Here is a 21,184-nt window from a genome sequence, read left to right on the forward strand (position 1 = left end):
GAAAAAAAAAAAAAAAAAAAAAAGGCAGTGGAAGCTTTTAACTGTTTTAATTTTACAAAACAGCCATATGCCCCTAATGCCTTCACGGATATACCATTTCTTACCTCCATGCCGCAGATAGGGATGGAATGCCCATTCAGATTGGGGCTCATACTGCTTTCCACTTCTGGGTGACCCCATCCATTTCTGAGTAACTCGTTCAAGTAGAATTCACCCCAGTTAAGGTACTGGCTAGCTGACCACCCCTCACCGGAGCTCAGACTTCTACTGCTGTTGGACACCAGGTGGTGCCTTTGAGACACTTTACAACTGATCAAGAAGATATGCCACTGGCTCTTTAAAAACAACCCTGAGGGTCCAGTGGTTAAGAATTCACCTTGCAATGCAGAGAACACTGGCTCGATCCCTGGTACAGAAGGTCGCACATGCAGTGGAGCAACTCAACCTGCATGCCACAGCTGCTGAGCCTGTGCTCTAACGCCCTCAAGCCACAGCTGCTGAGCCCCCGTGCACCTAGAAACCTGTGATCCACAACAAGAGAAGTCACGGCAACAAGAAGCCCGGGTGCCACAACTAGAGTCGCCCACATGTGGCAACAAAGACCCAATGCAGCTAGATAAATAAATAAATAATAATACAATTTAAAAACAACCCTAAGCTGGTCAATATTTGTTTTAAAACTTAAGCTGATCTCATTGGTCTTTCCCCCTTAAACCCAGAACTTCTAGTGTTCTCTCTCTCTGCTTCGTCCTGATCTGGAGTACCTGGCATTCTTGTTTTCGAACTCCTGGGCCTCCTGTCTTGATGTCTGTCAATGATGGATTACCCTACCTCACACTTGACTGCCAAATTTGGATTTGTACTTGGCCTGTTACCTTGACTTTGTCATGCCCTGAGCTTCAGACTATCCTTCCTGATGGTCAGTGCATATAACGTAAGAAGTCAGAGTAGGAAGAGTATTTCCAGCCTATCATGCTTGCCAGCCATCCTTCTTCATAAGTGATAGAGCCATGGTTCTCATGTGAGGGTGACTGTCTCCCAGGGTACATCTGGTGAATTGCTTTGGGGGGTGTGCTACTGGTGTGTAGCACCAGCAGAGGGCAGGGATGATTCTAAGCACCCTGCAATGCACGGGATAGCACCACTCCCTGCCACCACCACAGTGCTGAGGAAAGGACACTGCACTGGATGGAGCTCGATTGAATATCTCAGGTCCAGTTCACCTACATTTAAGTCTCTGGACCAGGAAATTCAGATCCTCTGTTTCTTGTTTCTCTATTTTCTCACCCTTTAAAGCAAGCTACTAATATGTGATCAGGGAGTAGATAGAAACTTCACTTCTAATTCCAATAATACTTTTCTCATTTTAACCACTTACTGTATCTAGAGAGGCAGAGGCTCTTAAGTCAGGTAAAAATCCAACTTCCAGCAAGTGGAGCAGAAAAGTTTGATCCTTGATGCCATACACACGGTCCAAGAACAGTACCATGGGCGCCTTGTGGTCAGGGCAGAAGTTGGCTGCCATATCTGGCTCACTGACCGACCCATCTGAAAGAAACACAGAGAATGTCATATTCTCTTTTCTGTCTCCACAGTCTCAAGTGGAACACGGAGCTTGTCTGTCTATGGCTTGTTCTCCTGACAAGAAATAGGAATTTTTGAAATAATACAAGGTGCTAGAGTCAGTTTATATTGGCTTGGAAGAGTTGATTGCTAAAATTTCAGGAATTTAGTGAGCCCGATATTAGATATGTCCATTATTAAAATTATACTTTGTAATTAAGTATATATTTTAAAACATGACAAATATTCAAAGCTTATCACTTCCCAATTATTGTACTATAATCTATATTTGATTTTATTTACATGTATTGTATTTGTATGTTGGAAATTCAGTACAGCAGGGTGCTATGTGAATTCTCTGTCCAACTCTATGCTCAGCGATATCTCATTGGGAGCTTGAGGTTGGTGAGCAAATGCCAGGAGTCAGGGCTTGATTTACTGCTTTGTTCAATGATGGCATAAAAAAGGGAGGGAGAAAAATGTAAGGCAGATTAAATTGAAAAGTATGTCATGCTTATAAGCATTGCAACCTAAATAGCACAACACTGAGGACATGCTCTTTCAGTATTTAGTGAGTATTATCTGGTTTAGGTGAAATTTAGATCAGGAAATCATCCAAGAATTGTAACCTTATTTTAATAAAAAGGGTCAAAGATAAAGTGAGGAAAATGCCATGAAGCCAAAAAAAAAAAAAAAAATTTCTTGACGTGGAGAACAAAAAGGATCTCTAAAGGGGATAAAAAAGAAAAAGTCTTCCTCCTACAGTTTAGTTAAGACCAAAAACTAGAAAAGAGAGCTCCAGAATGATCAAGCTAAAGTCACACCTTATATAAATTCTGTACATCATAAGGCACCCTGAGAGTTGCAAACATTTAGTGCTATCCAGTCCCAAACCTAATTCAGCCCAGGCATCTATGCAGGACTCTGGGAGAGCAAGGAGGGGACTCCTTCCAGACAGGACGCTGCCTGCGTCTCCTCCCCTGAGCACTAGTGGGAGCTGTTTATGAACAGGGGAGGCTGAGTTAGTATCTCAAATATCCGGTATACTGTCTAAAAGACAGTACTTTTACGGGATACTAATGAGCGTTCTGTGTTCAAAAAGTTTGGGAAACACTGAGTTCAACATTTATCTTCTTTACCACATGGTTTCTCAGAGGCTTCATGAAGTTATAAAATGTGATACGTTCAAGAATGACGTCACCAAGATGGGGGGAGTAGGAGACCACAAGCTTGATCTCCCCCAAAGATCAGCTACCCATGGGCAACACCAGCTTTGGGAGGGCTTTGGAGGGTTTAGTGAGGGCCCCACCAAACAAACTGCGGCAACATTTGCTGTTCAGTCACTCAGCCGTGTCCGACTCTTTGTGACTCCATGGACTGAGGCACACTGGGCTTCCCTGTCCTTCACTATCCCCAGGAGTTTCCTCAAACTCATGCCACTGAGTTGGTGATGCTATCCAACCATCTCGTCCTCTGTTGCCCACGTCTCCTCCTGCCCTCAATCTTTCACATCATCAGGGTCTTTTCCAGTGAACTGGCTCTTTGCATCAGGTGGCCAACATATTGGAGTTTCAGCTTCAGCATCAATCCTTGCAATGAATATAGTGGAATAAAATATCTGAGAGTAAGTGCACAAAAAGGGAGGGAAGGGTGGCTTCATGTTGCCCGCATTCTTCAGGCTGGCCCTGCTCAGTGCCAAGAAGGAAACTCAACTAGAAAGAGTTTCTTTTGCCAGTTAGTGAGAGTAGGGTGTGTGATTGGTTTCCAGAGCCTTCTGGGGCACTGCATGAAGGGCCAGCTTTGGTTTCACCCCACCCAGAGACTGGCAAAGCTGAGATGCCTAGAGACACCTAGGAACAAGAAAGAAGGGCAGGGGTGACCAGTATCAGCCACACAGTAGGAGATCCTGGTTTTCCAGTGACCTGCCTGCTGAGGACCCAGCAGCTTTCTCCACTGAAGAAACTAAAAGCCAGCACAGCCACCACAAAATCCAGATTTCACAGGATTCTGTCCCATGGGTTTGTGTGTTCACAGATGCCCAGTCACCTGACTCTCTCCCCATTGTTCCCCAGGAACAGCCAGAACCCCAGATCTGCACCAGCAGCCAGCCCCGGCCTCTGTGATTGTGCAAGTATGAGACACCATCTAGACTCCTTCAGCTGCAGGGTTACCGCCCCAGCTGTGCACCCGCACACTGCCAGCCCAGCTCCAATTCTGGGCCTTCACTGCTGTACATGCACCAGGTGAGACCCAGCAGGGTCTCCCCACGTGCCAGTGTACCCACAGCTGGCTCTGGTCTTTGCTGCCGGCCCCGCCCTTGCCACTACATGTGAGTCTGCAGCTGGTCCCTGCAAGCGTGTGTGCCACTGGCCCTGGCCACCACCACCACTGCCTGCCCTGGGCCCTAGCAGCTAGACCTGAAGCACTGCTTAGGGAGCTGACAGCCCTGTCGGTCACGGAGGACCCCAGGCAGCACCGGCCAAGGACCATGCAGTTGTCAATATTGCTGACCCCAGGGGCCCGAGGCAACAAGACATCATGTGCTGTCTGGACCTGAAGTTGCCTTACATTCCTATACCAGAAGAGCCCCACCTGAAGGCGAAGGTCTTTCTTTACCAAAGTCAGTCCGTAGAGTCTGGAAGAGGTGACTGTTTCCTCAAATGCACAATACCTATGCAAGGCTACAGGGCTCATGAAGAACAAGAGAAACACGCTCCACAAAAAGAATACAGTAAATGCCTAGTAACTGAAACCAAACAAACAGCGATGCATGAATTGCCTGACAAAGATTTTTAAATAGTTATTCTAAAGATGCTCAGAGAGCTGCAAGAGAATCCAGATAAACAAATTAATGATATAGAGAAAGCAAGAACAAAAACATGAGTTCAACAAAGTGATAGAACAAAACATTAAAAAAATTAAAAAGAACAGAAAAGAAATATTGGGGCTGAAGAATATAATGACTAAATGGAAAAATTCAATAGAGAGTGTCTTCTGGACCAAGCAGAAGAATCAGTGAACTCAGAGATAAATCATTTGAAATTATTCAGCAAACAGAAAAAAAGAATGAAGAAGGTCTACAGGGTTTAAGGGACACCATTAAGAGAAACAATTTACCTATCACTGGAGTCCAGGAGAAAAGAGGAAGAAAGAAGCAGAAAGCTTAAAGACATAATGACAGAATTTCCCAAACCTGAGGAGATATTTGGACATCTAAGTTTATAAAGCTAATAAGTCACCCTCAAATTTCAATCCCAAACCATCTTCTCGAAGACACATTATAATAAAATGGTCTAAAATCAGAGATGAAGAGAATTTGGATTCCTATCTTACACAAAAGTTTATCACAAAAGTTGACTAGAAATAGATTAAAGACTTAAAATTCCTAGAAAGAAACACAGTGGGTAGGATCCTTGATAGGATCTTGGCAATGATTTTTCTGGATATATGACATCAAAAGTAAAAATCAACAAGTGGACAAATTAAGCTAATGAGTTTTTGCATAGCAAAAGAAACAATCAACAATATGAGAAGGCAACTTACAGAATGCAATAAAATACTTGCAAAACATATATCTAATAAGGAGTTAATACCCAAAATATATAAGGAACTCAAAAACTCAACAACAAAAACAAATGATCTGACTTAAAATGGGCAAGGGATACAAACAGATACTTTCCGAAGACATACAAATGGCCAACAAATACATGAAGAGATGCTTAACATCACTCACCATCAGGGAAATGCAAATCAAAACCACAAGGACATATCACCTCACACCCATCAGAAAGATTATTAAAAAAAAAAAAAAACAAGGGATAAAAAATGTTGGCGAGGATAAGGAGAAAAGGGAACCCTTGTTGTTGTTGGGAATATACATTGTGCAGCCACTATGGAAAAAGTGTCGAGTTTCCTCAAAATCACAAACAGAACAACCAAATGATCCAGCAACCCCACTTCTGGATATATAGCCAAAGGAAACAAAATCAGTATCTTCAAGAGGTATCTGCATCCTTAGGTTGATTGCGGCATTACTCACAATAGCCAACACATAGAAAAAAACAGTCTAAGTGTCCACAGATAGATGGATAGAGAAAATGTGGTCTATACATACATAAGGACACAGACACACAGAGAATAACACTATTTAGCTATCAAAGAAGGAAATCCTGCCGTGTGTAGCAACATGGATGCACCTTGAGGATATAATGCTAAGTGAAATAAGTTAGAGAAAGACAAGTATTGTACGAGCTCACTTATACATTGAACTCATAAAAATTGAACTCATAGAAAGTGAGAGTAGACTGATGGTTACTACATGTTGGGGGAAGGAAGGGAAATGGAAGGTGTTGGCCAAAGGGTACAAACTTTCAGTTATAAGATGAGTAAGTTTGGGGGAATCTAATGTACAGCGTGGTGACCATAGTTAACAATGCTGTATTGTATACTTGAGAGTTACTTTGAGAGTAGAACTTAAATGTTCTTACCATAACAGCAACAAATGATAACTATGCAAGGTGAAGCATGCATTTACTTACTTTATTTTGATAAACATATCAAATCATCACACTGTATACCTTAAACTTATACAACATTATGTGTCAATTATATCTCAGTAAAGACAGAAAAATGTGGTATATCCCAAGGTTTCCCAAACTTATTTGACTCCAAACCCCTTGTTAACATGTACAGCAATTAGCGTGCTTTACCAAAATGTCTCGCGGAACACCAGTTTGCGAAACACTGCAGCAGCAGCATGCTATCTTTCCACCTTTTCCACCAGCCAGGAGGAAACTAACTGGATAGCAGATGGAGTGACATGGAGAGCCTCTGTGTTTTGGGGAGAGTATAAGTTTTGTAAGGTTAACACAGACTGATGCCCAATGTCAGAAGAAGCAGTGGAAGAAGACCCTTTATGGTCTATGGCCATGAGGCGCATAGCACTATAGCCAAGGGAGCCTGAGTCAGACCCTATCCTTCCATTGCCCCAGCTGGCTGCACAGTTTGGGGGCACAGAGGCAAAGGAGATGGGAGGTTTGGAGAGAGCTCTTATTGGTCCCAGTCCATCAGCCTCCCTCCAGACAACTGGAGTTTAGAAGACAGTGAGGTCTCGGCAAGCCATATTTATAGGACATGGTGTAGGGAAGTCTCAACCCAAAGGAGCAGAGGAGACAAGCAGCCAGCTGGAGCTGGGAGGAGAGAACTCCCCACTGCCAGAAAAAGAGCAAGATCCTGTCCCTGTGAAGCCTGCCCTTCAGTAGGAGGCAGGGAGGACCCCTGCACTGCACACAGGGTCCTGCTGCGAGTGGGTGGCCCTGGGGAGGCTGGTAGGACTCAGTCTTCAGCCATTCCCTTACCTTTGTTCAGGGAAGGCAGTTTCAAGGGGATGCTGATGATTCCAACCAAGTCCTCGGTGGGAACCAGGGAGCGCAGGATGGACCTGATCCGGATGGCTTCTCCCTTCCCTGTCTGGATAAGCTGCAAGGTAGGGTTGGAGAGTAAGATAAATGAAGTTCCCATATGCCCACTCCCACCCCACCTTAAAAGTTTGGGCAGTAAAATTATTCTCCTTGTAGGGGGATGGGTTGGGTACACTTTTGTGTCTCCCTAATTGTTCTAGACAGGGGTGGCCACAGAAAAAAAGAAGCACTTTCTCTTGATTTTCTAGAAGAGGTGCTGCTGAGGGAATAACTCTGGCCAAGGAAGGCAAGTGGATTCCTTTGCTGTGATAGCAACAGTCGTGTAGTCTCAGCAGTGACGGCAGCCTGTTGTTGAGTCTCAGTGTGACTGCAGTCCTGGGAGCTCTAGGTAGCCATGACAAGTGTGGTGACAATGTGGCCATGATTCCAGACCCTGGAATTCTGCTCAATGTAGACATGACTTAGGTGTTTTGCTTTCCTAAAAAAGTTTGATTAATGCTGAGAACAGGGCAACAAGAGGGATATAGAAGATGTCAGAGAGAACTTCAGAATCTCAAGGGAGTTATTTGGGAATGGATAGCCTGATTCTTATGGCCACGGTGGGCATGTACACAGCCACATCCTCCTGGATGTGGGGGCAGCAGGCACGCTTCTGGGCACAGGCTCTTAGCTGGCAATGGAAGTGTCATGAGCTCAGGACTGAGCCTACCTAGGAGGTAGCTGGGTGACATGCTGGGACACAATGCTTGCAGAATCAGAGACAGGGGGACACCTATGTGTGACCCTAGCTGTGAGCACAGCTGTGAGTGATGACTGCATCATCCCTTCCCCTTATTCACACAGGAAGGGCCATGGGAGAAGTATGTGTATGTGTTTATGAGGTTGAATCTGAGGGGCAGTAAGCAAGGAAGAAACTCTCTCCCAGGTGGGGCTCTGAGGGTTTAGCTATCCCATGTGGCCAGTCTTCCTGGGACTAGGCAAACTGTGTAACCTGCTTTGTGAAGAGATGACAGGTGATCAAGGGAACTGACCCCCCACCCTAAGACAGAAGGACGCCTGAGAATTTCCCTAGCTCCCTTTCATTTTCCTTTATTTGTTTAACAGCACAGAAATGGAAAGATTTGCCCATGTGGGTAAGGTGCTAGTTCCACAGTAGGAACTAGAAACTATTACAAGTTAAGAATTCTGATCAGCCTCCCCTTTGAAGATTTAGATTTTCTTTTCTCTACAGTACTTTTCTGGAGAAGGAAATGGCAACCCACTCCAGTATTCTTGCCTAGAAAATCTTATGGACAGAGGAGCCTGGTGGGCTACAGTTTATGGGGTCACAAAAGCACACAGTACTTTTACCCTAGATTCTTCCATACCGGAAGAGTTCCCCTAAACGCTTGTAGATGGATTTCCAAACAGGCTACATTGTTAAGTAGATAATACATGACATACAGGAAGAAAGATAAGAATTTATGTTTTAATGCAGTATCTTTCAAATTGTAGTCTTGACCAACTAGTGGGTTATAAAATCAGCTAGTGGATTGTCACCAGCATTAAAAAGCATGAAATATATTAGAATAGAGTAGAAACTATTAGAATGCAGTATCCATAGCAAGGATAAGTTTTGTTTCTGGACATATGTATACTAGGTTACAATGTAAATGATATTAATTTGCTCAACAAGTTTGTTTGGAACAAATTGTTACAGAAAAACCCAAGTGGTCTTGTTAGCCCACCCCAAATTTCTTACTATGGTTAAAATAATTTTTTTGGTCAAAAGAATTTGAAAGCCACTACTTAAATCAATGCTATCTTTTCATTAGCACTGTTTACAACATACACACTGTTATCTTGGCTGTGACCAAATATATAACCTCATCAATACCAGAAACCACTATTTATATCATCCTAGTCTGCATTGCAAGTACTTTTAGGAGACACTGGCATAATCCAAATGCAGTGAACACTGTGGAGAGAGCACCTGAGCCCTGAATGAACAAAGTTCTATTACACAGTTACCAAGTACTTTTAAAATAGAAGGAACTATCTTTTCTGTTTTCCTACAAGCAGCAATTATTTCCTCTCTCACTTAATAATGTGAGACTTTATGAGAAATAAGGCCAGTATGTGTCTCCACCCTCAGCAGAGATGAAAAAGGGAAGGTGAAAACACAACTTTGAACACACAAATTCAGTTTGAAACTGAATGTTTGAGAAGACATCTCATAAAAATAGAATCATCTTTTCCAGTATATCTGCAAAGCTTACCGCTGGGAAATAATCAAACATGAATTGTGACTATCTTCCTGATGCCTAACACCATGGTCATCAAGAAAAGATTTTCCATGTGGAGTGTCCTGACAGAGACAACCATGAAATCAAGTTGGTCACATTGTGACCAGGCTGAGGTGCAAGAAAATGTAATTTTTGGAGGCTTCTGAAACAAGAATATGTAGGGTCACAGAGAAATCATACAACACAGAGATTTTCCCAGGAGTCATTCCTCAGAAAACTGTAGAATCAGGTTCCAGAGGCAGAAACTACTTTTGATTTTGGCTAGAAGGAATAGAGAGAAAGGCACGTTCACACATGCCAGGGACAGAAGAAGAAATGACCTTCACGACATCTACCATGTTCCTGATTCAAGTCCCTCAAAGCTGCTCTCTGGGCACTTATCACTTACGTGCATCTCAGGAGCACAGCGGCCCAGCAGGTCTATAAGAGCCGAATAAAATGACATGATTGCATTGCCCATGTGCACGATCTCTTCTTCATCTTCATCGTCCTCTGTGCTGCTGAGACAGAAGCGACACAAGGAGCTATAAGGAAGTCATGCAGGTGGCACCATGCTCGAGACACGATATGGAAATACTTTCTCTGCTCACCCTGGGCATCATGCATCCTTTCCACTGGACTCTTTCTCTCCCCCCAGATGTCAATGAGGTGGTTTAACTCAGCAAGCTCAAATGACCCAAATATACTCCCATGAACTTAACTGACATGAGTGGATCATGCAGACTACACTCACTCATGGAGCAGCACTGTGACCCCCAAAGTGAAAGAAAGTGAAAGTGAAATCTCTCAGTCGTGTCCGACTCTTTGCGACCCCATGGGCTGTAGCCTACCAGGCTCCTCCATCCATGGGATTTTCCAGGCAAGAATATTGGAGTGGGTTGCTATTTCCTTCTCCAGGGGATCTTCCCCACCCAGGGATTGAAACCGCGTCTCCCACATTGTAGGCAGACGCTTTACTGTCTGAGCCATCAGGGAAGTCCAAAACATCTACCAACCGTTCCATCATTTTCCTGCTAGGCAGACATGGAAAGCACATTGGACAGGAGTCAGGAAGGCCAAGTTCAGGCCCTGGCTCTGATGCTAAGAAGCTATATGACTCTGGGCCTCAGTTTTTCTCAGGTTACATGAGGAAGTTGGGACAGCTTATGTTTTGGGTTCTAATTCTACCAGATCACCTACCAGAAATGATGACCAGAAAAAAAAAAGAAAAGAAAAAAGAGCCCCTGGCTGGAGTTATATCCCAAGCTAGGCTGAGTTATATCCCTTCTCTAGATTCTGGGGTCTAATTTAGAGGCCGTGATAAAAGGGAAATGGTCACAAGACATAGTGAAAGGAAGGTCACAAGGCCGATAATGTACTAACTATAGCTTTAACTGTTAAATTCCAAGATTAGTAGAGCTGTGATTTTTTCACATTCTGCAGCTTTCTTTTTATCCCAGGAATCAAATCAGACACTTTCAGAAGAGGAAGTGGAGGTTGCTCCTTCTTTTTAAAAGTATGAGAGGTATGAGGTGAAACAGTGGGATTCAAAATACTGAAGGGGACAGGCTGGAGTTAGACAGTGACTGGAGCCCGTTGGTCCAGGCCTCTTAGCCTAGACACAGTTTCCTCTGGTGGGGATGCCACAGGGAGGCATGGGGGTGGGGTGTGGTGGGGGTTGAGCTTGCGACTTCTGGATTTGCCAACGGACCTGACTGGAGAAGGGGAAACGGAAGGCAGGGAAGATAAGACTGATCATGAAGCTTACTGGGAGAGTCAAGATAACAAGCTCACAAAGTGATCTAAGCTGTTTGAGCAACAGCTGTAAGGAGCCTGTGCTTCTTCTACCAGAGAGAGGTTATTGACACTTGCTTTATCATGCATGTACTGAGAATATTGGGGAGCTCACCAACCATACGGAGGCGGGAAGGCAATTCTATTCACTTACACTTCCCTCTTGTAGCCCTGTGAGGGGAGGTCGAGGGCTGGGTTCTCAGAGATCTTAATGGCGCCTTGCATGGCCGCCAACAGACCGTTTCCTCCTTCACCCCGCAGGGCGGGGCCGAAGCACTCGGGGCGTCTGATGAGCAGCTTGACCACGACACTAGCATTTTCTTCCACACTTTCACCTAAAGGAAAGAGGCATTTTTACCATCTCACTGGAGGGGACAACCTCAGAACTGATTTCATTTTTTTGGCCATGCCATGTGACTTACAGGACCTTAGCTTCCCGACCAAGAATTGAACCTGTGTTCCCTGCAGTGAAAGCGTGGAGTCCTAATTACTGGACTGCTGACAAAGTTGCCCAGAATTGATTTCTAATTGATAAGGCTGGAAGAACAGTTTTGGTTTAGCTTGTCACATACTCTTAAGATTAGTAGCTAATACTGATGCAGAGGAAGCTTTGATAAATTAGGTCAGAATCTATTTATCTGAAGTAGTACAATTAACCAGTATTAGAACAGAGTCTTGCTTCTCAGTTCAGGATTTTATGCTATTCACATTATTTCAGTATATTTAGGTCCTCAGAGGGCAAGAAATAGACTACTGCATCTACCATGGATTACTGATTAATTCACAAGTGACTTAGAGAAAGAGGACCTTTATGTCTTTATTAACTCCCTTGGGGTGCTTATTAGGTATTTCCTTGCTTCCTTGAGATGAGGTAATAGGGTAACTCAAGCTGGTGTGTTTCAGTTAGCATCTGGAGAGGTGACGTGCCTCAGCTGTTCTCTCTGGGGTATGTCTCTCTTGGGGATGACAATGTTAGTCGCTCAGTTCTGTCTGACTCTTTGCGACCCCATGGCCTGTAGCTTTCCAGGTTCCTCTGTATCATGGGATTTTCCAGGCAAGAATACTGGAGTGGGTTGCCATTTCCTTCTCCAGGGGATCTCCCCAACCCAGGGATCCAACCCGAGTCTCCCGCATTGCAGACAGATTCTTAACTGTCTGGGCCACCAGGGAAACTCTCGGGGATGGACCTCAGGGCATTTCTGAAATCATTTATCTGGGTAAGAATCTACTTGGTAAAGTTGTCTTAGTTATTCTTAGAATTGCTCTGTGGGGAGCTAAAGACTGGATGACTGTGTTTGCTGGTATTTCTGTTTGGAAGAAACCGTAGATAACCAAGACAGGGTATCACTTCCCAAAGAAGTGATTAAGCAGTGAACCGCCACATGTGGACAGGGATCGCCAATGCTTCTCAGAGTCAGTTTTAAAATCCAAAGTAGTTTTACAGCTTGTTCAAACAATTTCATGAGACATACTTTCTGTCTCAGTGTCTCATACAAAATCTTAACTTGCGTCTGAGAATTCACCCCTGGGCCAAACCTCAAAGACAAGGCTTTTTGACACTGTGTACTGGATGAAACCTGAAGAAAAATATTTTTATAAAATTACTAGATATTATTGGAGGATTCAATTCTATAATAGAGGTTGCATCTTGATACGCTGTTGTATTAATTATTTATCCTTGCATTAAAAATTATCTTCAATCTTAACAGGCTAAGACTAACTATTATCTCATAGTTTTTGTAGTTCAGGAATTTGGGAGTGACTAAGCGAGGCAGCCCTGGCTCGGGATCTCCCATGAGGCTGCAATAAAACTGTCAGCCAGGGCTGCCATCTTCTGAAGGCCTGACTGGACATGGAGTATCAGCTTCCGTGCTTACTCACATGGCTGTGAGCAGGAGGCTTCAGCTCCTCACCGTAAGACCTCTTGATAGGGCTGTTTGAGTGTTCTCATGACATGCCAGCTGGCTTCCCACAGAACAAAGGATCCAAGAGAGCGCGTCAGGGAGAAGCTGCGACACCTCTTACAACCTTGTCACATACTGTCACTTCTACTATATCCTATCCATGAGAAGTGGTTCACTGAATCCAGCTTGCACTCAAAGGCAGAAGAAGTAGGCTCCGTCTTTTGGAGGGAGGTACAAGGAAGAATTTATAGATGTATTTTAAAACTATCACAAGAGTTTAAGTTCTGTGTAATAAACATTTTTATGAATCAACTTATAATGGCACATTAGAATGGAAACCTATAAAGCCTGGCTTCTCCTCTAGATTTTTAGCAAATCCCTGTGTGAGCAGGCATACTGCACCAGCTCACCAAGTCTCATTTGTCCTGTTGAGATACTTGTGCCTCTTCTAGTTTTAGGGTGAGTCCATTAGTCTTACTCATGTGCAGAGATTTCTTCCATCATGTCCACAGCATTAGAAGGGCTGAGCTTGCTTCCAAACACTTGAAATTAACTTGGGCCCACTCACATGTGAACACACTGCTGTGTCTCACAGCCCTGGACAGTCTACCAGTATTCCTGGTCTAAGCATGGCCTGCTGACATCCTTTCTTATCACTTGACCTTCTATACCACAGGTAAAATCCAAGATTGTTAAGTTTACACCAACATAAGTTTTAGAACCGTGTAATTAGATTCAGAATAGAGTTTCATTAAACTGAATTTATACAGCCCATCAGCATGCATTCACTATTTTATAGCTCAAGCCTTCAAGAAGAGACTACATTTTTTTGTAAAGAAGTTTTTCTTCAAGTTTCATCTAATATAGTATCAAAACAGCATTTGTTTTTAACTAAACCAGAATCCACGTGAAGAAAATTCTCAGGAGATGCTGAAAGGGTAAAATAGTCACAATAATGATATGGTGGAAAGAATCAGGAAGGAAAGGAACCCAAGGGGAGGTTGACATTGTACTGTTTACAGAGGAGTTCAGATAAAGAAGTGATGCTAGTTCTAAGGACATGTTTTCCATGAGGTCAACCTAGCATTTATACACGATAGAGATTATTCACAGAGGGATACTTAAAGAAAAGCACCAGGAGAATCAGTATATTTGAAAGCAAGTATTTTTAGTTATAGATGTAACCCACAGTTGACGACTTTAAAATATTGTTGGCCTTCAACACCTATCAGGTAGCACATATTTCTACACTCCCAGTTGTCATTTCCTATTACAAGAATAATGAAGCTAAAACTTTGACATTTTAAGTGTCAAAAATGGAGGAAAAAATTCAACCCTATTAGTCAAGCTTATTTAAACACTGTGCTCAGATTCTCTCAGTTCTCAGAATGGAAACACTTATGGGTCAACCCTTGTCTTAACCAGTATGCTGAAATTAACTTTGTTCTTTCCAAAGTGATCAGTGTCATGAAGCTTGATGGAACGTGGACCACAGTGTCCAAAAGGATTTGAAGAATTAAGACTGTGAGTTCTGTATTGAGTTTGCTATTGAAATTCATTTGCCAAGGTAGCCTTATTTTATCTGAATCTTATGTCTTCAGTTCAGTTGCTCAGTCATGTCTGACTCTTTGTCTGAGAGACCCCATGGACTGCAGCATGCCAGGCTTCCCTGTCCATCACCAACTCCTGGAGCTTGCTCAAACTCATGCCCATCAAGTCAGTGATGCCATCCAACCATCGCATCCTCTGTCGTCCATTTCTCCTCCCACCTTCAATCTTTCCCAGCATCAGGGTCTTTTCCAATAAGTCAGTTCTTCGCATCAGATGGCCAAAGTATTGGAGTTTCAGCTTTAGCATCAGTCCTTCCAATGAATATCAGGACTGATTTCCTTTAGGATGGACTGGTTGGATCTCCTTGCAGTCCAAGGGACTCTCAAGAGTCTTCTCCAACACCACACTTAAAAAGCATCAATTCTTCAACACTAAGCTTTCTTTATAGACCAACTCTCGTATCTATAAATGACTATTGGAAAAACCGTAGCTTTGACTAGATGGACTTTCGTTGGCAAAGTAATATCTCTGCTTCTTAATATGCTGTCTAGGTTGGTAATAGCTTTTCTTCCAAGGAGCAAGCATCTTTTAATTTCATGGCTTCAGTCATCATCTGCACTGATTTTGGAGCCCCCCAAAATAAAGTCTCTCACTGTTTCCATTATTTCCTCATCAATTTGCCATGAAGTGATGGGACCAGATGCCACATCTAAGCTAATTAGGTTGGCTGGTACAAAGGATCCAGGAAGCTATAGCTTGATCACTGGATATTGGTCATCTGTGGGGGATGCAGAGAGCACTCTGCAAGAGGAAGGAACTGAAGTGCAACCATTGATGCTAATTGGAGAGGGGACCAAGGAAAAGGATTTCTGAAGGTTTTGCAAGGTAAAAAGGTTGGTCTGATTAGAAGAGAAGAGAACAGTCTCTTCTAATTACCTGTAGCTCAGTAAGCTGGGCTGCCAACCAAATCCCAAGGGAGAAGGGGAATACTGATCTTGAAGGCATTTTTCAAGGGAAAGAGAGATCTGAGGTAAACTAGTTTTGCCCAAGGGCTTACAACAGTGTTTTTGCTGGAGTTCCAAATGAATAATAAGCTTAATAACGGTGCACATTCACAGAGCTTCTCTTCAAAGTCTCTCAACACTGCCTTCGTATTACCACCTTGTTTTCAATGTTCCTGAGAAGTTAGATGGAAATGGAATGATTCTCTCCGTTTTAATCTTAAGCAGTCATTCTCATCACAGGAATGATTAACAAGAATATCATGATTGCCCATTGCTTTTCTTACTGTCTGTATTCTAACCACAATTCCTATTTTAAGTTCTTTTGCTTGGAATGCTCTCTTCCTTTCCATTCCTTTGACATAAAACCTTGACCTATGCAATTCCATTTTGCCCTTGAGGATCAGCTTAAACTTGAAAGTTCCAGAGGATGTAATCCTCCAAAACGCCCCATCTTATTTCTTAAAGCATTGTACACAAGTGTAATTAATGAATGTTTTGGTATCTGTATTTTTCATACTAGACTGTATATTTAATGAGAACACGGTCCATGTCTGAATTATCTAACCTTGTACGCTCAAGCCTCTTGTTAATGTCATTTACAGGCTTGAAAGGATCAAATGGAATGCTGAGGGTGATTATCCATCACTGCATTACCAACGCAATTATCAGCTGTTGTTTGCAAGAACTGAGGCTGTCCATTTCCTAGGATTATAAATTTGACAACAAGAACAAAATCTTAGACATTTTAATCTTAACCATCCCCAGTCATCAATACCAATCACAATGAAGAGTGGTTATTACATTTTTTATGACTCTAAAGACATGAATACAGAACCAGCTGATTCTTTTAAGTATCTGTACCTACTATGCCCTTCAAAGCTAACATGCTAAATTTGTATTCTTGATCCTAAAAGACCTTTTTTTCAGCATTATTGAGATATAACTGTCATACCCTAAAAGGTTTCTGGCTCCCAGCTCAACGCCTCTCAGTATGCTCTCCCCTGACTACTCTGTTAAACTAGGTCCGTTTCTTTCCTCAGGATGTTGTTCAACATCTGCCTTCTTCCCCAGGCATTCCTTTATTCCAAGATTCCAACAAGCACCATCATTTTTGGCCTGCCCACAGCCACATGTGTCACTATGGAGGTGGGTGCAGTTGAGTTTTTTAGTATGTATATAATGATTTTGATCATTTTGCTTCAGTTTGCTCTGTTTGCTGCTTTGACTTTCAGTGACTTCAGGGTAGAGCTTCTCATGCATGTCTCCTGTCACTTCTCACAGCCCCTCATGCACTCTTCACATGTCACACGACGGACGTCCGAGTTATGATCAAGCTGCCTAGGGAAACAGATTCAGTAAAGCTGGACACATCGTGTTTTCAGATAAGTTTGCAGCCTGAGGAAGACACACTAAAATGCTCCGAGGACTCTATGGAGGCACAGATTTACTTTCCCCCTTCTTTTTCTTCTTTGTTTTTGGACTGTGCCACATGGTCTGTGGGATCTTAGTTTCCTGACCAAGGACTGCGCCTGGACCCTCAGCAATGAAGGCACCAAGTCCCAACCACTGGGCTGCCAGGGAATTCCCCTTCCTCTTGCGGATCTGTAAGGAATCTTTTCCTACTTGGTATCTACCTTAGGAAGGGATTAATCACACACCCAGACACATCTGTGTCTAGACAGGCTATAAAGTTTGTAATTGCTGGGTTAATAGAAACCTCTCAACTTTAGTCCTCCCAGAGTTAAACACAACCCAAGGTTTCCCAGCAAGCTAATAAAAATAAAGTGGAGAAAATTATATGCTTTAAGAAGTTCTCTTAAAAACAAATCTTGTTTAAGAAGATTTAACACCAACATTAAGAGAAACTACTAAAATAATGTTAGAAAAGAATTTTCTAATTCTATTATTTTGATATAGCAAGAGCTTTTGATTTGGCTTAAAAAAAAATTGTTTTTAAACAAACACTAGCACCAAACAGAAATTAAACAATTCCAATTTTTGATCAACTCAAAGGAGAAAATGCTGTTTCTCCTTGTTCATTAGGAAGACACTGTTTGCAAGACAATGCTATATAATGGTTTGAGTGGAGTTTGGCCTCTGGAGCCAAACTGCTCTGGTTCAAATCCTCACAAATGTCTACTAGCTGTGTGATTCTGGCAAAGGTACTTATTAATGGCTCTAAGCATCAAGGTGTTTATCCATAAAATGATGACAATAACTATATCTAACTCACTGGGTTGTTATATAAATGAACCAGTTTGTACATATGAATCCCGCTCTCTTCTATGTTCTCCCCTGGACAGTCTGTTCTTACCATTTCAACTGCGGGTGACCTGCAAGCCCAATTGGTCCCAATCTGTTGTCTGATTGATCTCTATCCTATAGCCTCAATTTGGGGCATCTCCATCTGGGGGGGTCACACACTGCAAAATTTTTCCCCAAAACACACAAGCCCATGACCCTCCATCTCCAACCACTTTGTCCTTCCGACCACCCTTACTTCTTTTCTGCCTTAGATCACTAAGCTCTAAAGTGACCTGTTTTTTTCCTTATGTCAACATACCCAGGACCCAGCCATTATAATCCTCACCACCAGCGAGTCCTATAAATTCTGGCTCTATTATTTATTTCACATGGATCTCCTCTATCCCATTCCCATCACCGCCATTACAATTCAGAAACTCATTATCCTAACCTGGGCACAGAAGTTCCCAGTGGTTGCCAGTCTTTCTTCTGATGAAAAGGTTTCCCAGTTCTCTGCACACTGAATCAAGACTAAACTCTTCAGCTTGGCACTTCAATTCTCCCCATCAGAGCTGCCTGCCTACCTTTTACACCTTGTCTCTTAGCACTGTCATCTATGCATCTACCCTCCAAGACCAGCTGATCACTGTGTTTCCTCAGCACATGTGCTTTAGCCCTCACGCCACTGCTCAACTGGCTCCTTTCCTGTATCTTAGCATCTGGAAATCGGACCCTTCAAAGCTCATCACAAATACTACCTCCCCAAGAGGCCTTTTCTGATCTCAACAGGATGTAAGTGTCCCCTCATGAAACCCACTAGTACTCTGTCCCTACCTTACTCTACTCCTTATCATAGTGACCTCTGTCCATGTCTGTTCCCCTTAGTAGACTGTCAATTCTTTCAAAGCAGAAGCCAATAATCTTTGCCAAAACCAAATGTGACCTTCACATGATAAGAGACATAATAAAGGTTAAAGTGCACATAGCTTCCTACTGATGGTCTAATAGATTTTCAGGAGTTCACTGCGTTATGAAATTGTACTGTAGAGTATATTAAAAAGGCATAAAACAATCTGAAAGCAAAGAGGGTGGACCGAACATATTCAGAGTTTAGTTGAATATGGTTATACCACATAAGCAAAAGCAAGTGTTGGAATTCGGCCATCCAGGTAAGAAAACAGCCAGTGGATTCCTCAACCTTCATAACCCAAGTAGACAGTCCCACTAATTGACTCATAAAACCCTTGATCTTCCTGTGAAGTTGGCCGAGACGAATAAATGGGTCTTTCCTGGATCTGGTATGTATCATACAGTCTATTTATAGAATTTGGTGGCCCCACACAATTGCACACGCTAGTAAAGTAATCCTCAAAATTCTCCAAGCCAGGCTTCAGCAATACATGAACCGTGAACTTCCTGATGTTCAAGCTGGTTTTAGAAAAGGCAGAAGAACCAGAGATTAATTTGCCAACATCCGATGGATCATGGAAAAAGCAAGAAAGTTCCAGAAAAACATCTATCTCTGTTTTATTGACTATGCCAAAGCCTTTGACTGTGTGGATCACAATAAACTGTGGGAAATTCTGAAAGAGATGGGAATACCAGACCACCTGACCTGCCTCTTGAGAAATCTGTATGCAGGTCAGGAAGCAACTGTTAGAACTGGACATGGAACAACAGACTGGTTCCAAATAGGAAAAGGAGTAAGTCAAGGCTGTATACTGTCACCCTGCTTATTTAACTTATATGCAGAGTACATCATGAGAAACATTGGACTGGAAGAAACACAGGCTGGAATCAAGATTGCTGGGAGAAATATCAATAACCTCAGATATGCAGATGACACCACCCTTATGGCAGAAAGTGAAGAGGAATGAAAAAGCCTCTTGATGAAAGTGAAAGTGGAGAGTGAAAAAGTTGGCTAAAAGCTCAATATTCAGAAAACGAAGATCATGGCATCTGGTCCCATCACTTCATGGGAAATAGATGGGGAAATAGATGGGGAAACAGTGGAAACAGTGTCAGACTTTAGTTTTCTGGGCTCCAAAATCACTGCAGATGGTGACTGCAGCCATGAAATTAAAAGACGCTTACTCCTTGGAAGGAAAGTTATGACCAACCTAGATAGCATATTGAAAAGCAGAGACATTACTTTGCCAACAAAGTTTCGTCTAGTCAAGGCTATGGTTTTTCCAGTAGTCATGTATGGATGTGAGAGTTGGACTGTGAATAAAACTGAACACCAAAGAATTGATGCTTTTGAACTGTGGTGTTGGAGAAGACTCTTGAGAGTCCCTTGGACTGCAAGGAGATCCAACCAGTCCATCCTAAAGGAGACCAGTCCTGAGTATTCATTGGAAGGACTGATGTTGAAGCTGAAACTCCAGTCCTTTGGCCACCTCATGCTAAGAGTTGACTCATTGGAAAAGACTCTGATGCTAGGAGGGATTGGGGGCAGGAGGAGAAGGGGACGACAGAGGATGAGATGGCTGGATGGCATCACTGACTCGATGGACATGAGTCTGAGTGAACTCCAGGAGTTGGTAATGGACAGGGAGGCCTGGTGTGCTGCGATGCATGGGGTCGCAAAGAGTCGGACATGACTGAGTGACTGAACTAAACTGAACTGAACTGATGAATCTTTAAAATCAACTCAAAATCCCCTTTATTACCACGATAACTCTGCATTAATTTGGGATATTCAATCATCTGGACTAGAAGTAAGACAGGCTATCAGAGGATATTCTGAAACTGGCCGCAGAGGAAGAAAATGGTAGTTTAGCAATGCTGATGATGAAGACATAGTAGGTATGGAACATGCAGAGGGAAGCAGAAAACCCAAATCCCTGAAAACTTGTCTGGACAAGCCCTAGGGGGACAAAAGACAAACATCTCAAGGTCTGTGACCAAGTCAAGAAAGGGAAAAAACCGGGATACTGGAAACCATTCAAATATTAAGAACAGAATGCATCATGATGTAGGAAAATAAGCAGGGGGTTGGGGAGAAGGAGACAAGAAGAGCACATGGCAAGACAATGACTGCGTGATACCAATACATTTTTAGGTGAATTCTCATAGAACAATCGGCATGACTGCTTATTAGCTGAAATCCCTCTCTGCAATCATTTAACTAGCGCAGCTAGGTTTGTTAGCCAGAAACTCCAAAATGGGAAAAGGGAGAAAGACTGTAACTATAATGTAAATACAAGTAAGCTAGTATTACTATCATAACACAATTTTGGAGACAAGGTACAGTTTTAAGAAACTACTCATTTTATGCAATATTCAGCATATTCAGTTCAGTTCAGTCGCTCAGTCGTGTCTGACTCTTTGTGACCCCATGAATTACAGCATACCAGGCCTCCCTGTCGATCACCAACTCCTGGAGTTCACCCAAACTCATGTCCATTGAGTCGGTGATGCCATCCAGCCATCTCATC

General features: G+C 42.8%; 1 protein-coding gene across 1 annotated transcript in view; it reads right to left on the minus strand.

The window, feature by feature from the left end:
* The window catches only part of RYR3 (ryanodine receptor 3), a 567,299-nt gene that overhangs the window by 118,885 nt on the left and 427,230 nt on the right, over window positions 1-21,184 (minus strand). The window contains exons 44-47 of the mRNA XM_010844173.1: window positions 11,196-11,376; window positions 9,657-9,768; window positions 6,921-7,041; window positions 1,379-1,548 (exon numbers count right to left, since the gene is read on the minus strand). Of these exons, the coding sequence (XP_010842475.1) occupies window positions 1,379-1,548; window positions 6,921-7,041; window positions 9,657-9,768; window positions 11,196-11,376 (584 nt within the window). The remainder of the gene's footprint in view (window positions 1-1,378; window positions 1,549-6,920; window positions 7,042-9,656; window positions 9,769-11,195; window positions 11,377-21,184) is intronic.

The sequence above is a fragment of the Bison bison genome, unplaced genomic scaffold (genome assembly GCF_000754665.1).
Source record: "Bison bison bison isolate TAMUID 2011002044 unplaced genomic scaffold, Bison_UMD1.0 scf7180017864197, whole genome shotgun sequence".
Lineage (NCBI taxonomy): Eukaryota > Metazoa > Chordata > Mammalia > Artiodactyla > Bovidae > Bison > Bison bison.